This window comes from Apaloderma vittatum, unplaced genomic scaffold (genome assembly GCF_000703405.1).
Source record: "Apaloderma vittatum isolate BGI_N311 unplaced genomic scaffold, ASM70340v1 scaffold37286, whole genome shotgun sequence".
In the NCBI taxonomy this organism is placed as follows: domain Eukaryota; kingdom Metazoa; phylum Chordata; class Aves; order Trogoniformes; family Trogonidae; genus Apaloderma; species Apaloderma vittatum.
The window spans coordinates 11,644-13,542 of record NW_009721893.1 but is presented as its reverse complement, the minus strand read 5'-3'; the positions used below and the strand labels follow the sequence as shown (position 1 = coordinate 13,542).

At 48.9% G+C, this 1,899-nt stretch overlaps 1 protein-coding gene across 1 annotated transcript in view; it reads right to left on the bottom strand.

Annotated features, from left to right (window-relative positions):
- Positions 1-1,627, bottom strand: part of LOC104275573 (keratin, type I cytoskeletal 13-like) — a 5,161-nt gene extending 3,534 nt beyond the window's left edge. Inside the window, exons 1-2 of the mRNA XM_009871564.1 lie at positions 1,049-1,627; positions 19-101 (exon numbers count right to left, since the gene is read on the bottom strand). Coding sequence (XP_009869866.1) covers positions 19-101; positions 1,049-1,627 — 662 coding nt within the window. The remainder of the gene's footprint in view (positions 1-18; positions 102-1,048) is intronic.
- Between the last annotated feature and the right edge of the window lie 272 nt (positions 1,628-1,899).

Here is a 1,899-nt window from a genome sequence, read left to right as displayed (position 1 = left end):
CGGCCGAGGGGCACTCACTTCACTCGGAAGTCGTCAGCTGTCATCCTGCTGTTATCGATGTTCAGAATGATCTTGTTGTTGTCTATGGTTGCGCAGACAATCTGAAAAAAGAACATTCGCTCCTGAAGTCTCTTCCCCGTATCCTCGGGCTCAAGCGTACCCGCCGCCCGGTGCTGCCAGCCCCAGCCTCCTCGTCTCTCTCTTGTGGCTGTGACACCAGGCAGCAGGCGGGGGCAGCTGAGGAGCGCGGCAGTCTCAGGGGTGGGTGCTCAGGGAGGTGCGGTGAAGGCACTAAAATGCTCAAATACGTGGTTCCGATGCAGACAGTCGCGGGTATAATTAGCGTTGTCCAGCACATGCCGCAGCCCACCAAACCCTTGAAATCTAAGTCTTACTTTCACAGATAAGAGACTTAAAAGCTTTGTTTCAAGACTTAATTATAAGTCTGTCTCGTTCTCTCTGTTTCTTTCTTTGTGCACTGACATCCTAGAATTTTTGCCAAACACACTTTGCAAACGTTTTAAATTTTAAATTACATACTCGAAATGTGTTATGGCAATGCTCTCTTTGTTCTTATTTTTAATTAGATGTCTTGTATTTCCCAATTCTGTATGAAAGAGTACATTTTTTCAAAAAAGGAACTAATGTTTAACTGGAATTCTGCAAGACTGATGGCAGAATAATGAAAATTCAGGCGAATGAATGCCATCCATTATTTATTTCTCTTTTAATTGCTTTCTTGGCATATATCTGTTAAACACCTTGGCACAAACCTGATTTGGGAAGTTTACTGAGCCAGCCCAGATGTATTCCATGAAGATAATAACATTTTCCCCTTCAAACACATCTGGTGAATAAAAGCAATGGAAGCTGTCCAAACACTCAAGGTTTTACCTCTGAGCTCTAGGGCTTTCTCCGGGCAATTGTCTTAATGGCTGTTTGCAGAAAGCATTTTACAGCGGTGAAATGTTACCCTTGATAAGTGCGTTGGGAACCGGCACCACGGGAGAAGTTTGCGAGGGAGAAAGCAGCTGAGAAATGCTGTTACCTGATTTTGAAGATCTTCTATTTCTTTATAATAGCAGCTGTAGTCCCGGGGCTCACAAAAAGGGCCCTGCTTGGCGTACCACTCCCTGATCCTGCACTCCAGGTCGGCATTTTCTTGTTCCAGGCACCTCACCTTGTCCAGGTAAGAAGCCAGGCGGTCGTTAAGGTTCTGCATGGTGACCTTTTCGTCACCAGAAAGAAGAATGCCATCACCAGCGAAACCACCTCCAACTACCCCTCCACCAAGCCCAATACCAAGGCCACCTCCGATGCCACCGCCAAAGCGAGCGCTGCCACCGCTGAATCCCATGCCTGAGCATCCTCCGAGGACAGCGGCTCCTAAGCCGCCTCCATAGTTTCCACCGACCAAGCTGCCAGTGCTCAGGCCTCCTCCGTAACTCACGCCACCGCTTCTACCAGAAAACCCTCGACTCCCGCCTATCCCGCAGGTCGTGTATCTTCCGGAAGAGACCGAGGAGATGCGCGCTCCTCCACCACCACCACCGCCACCGATAACGCAGCTGCCGCCGCTGGTCCTGCCCCTGAGAGAGCCAGTTGTCTGCTTAATGCTACAACTCATTCTGAGGCCAGCTGCAGAGCCAACCCAAAGCCCAAAGCAAGAGGCACAGCTTGATTTCGAGTCAGACTGCAGGCTGGTTGGTGCCGCAGATCTCTATTTATACCTTCCAAAGGGGGTGTCACCTCCAGCCTGTTTCTTCTTCCCACGGGGCTGGCTAGTCTTGCTGTTTATGCCAAGAATAAATAGCCCATAGGCAGTTTCCCTCTAGAAATCCCAGTTCACAAGGAAGATACTTTACATGTCAGCAGCTTATTCCAAAAAGTAAAATAATG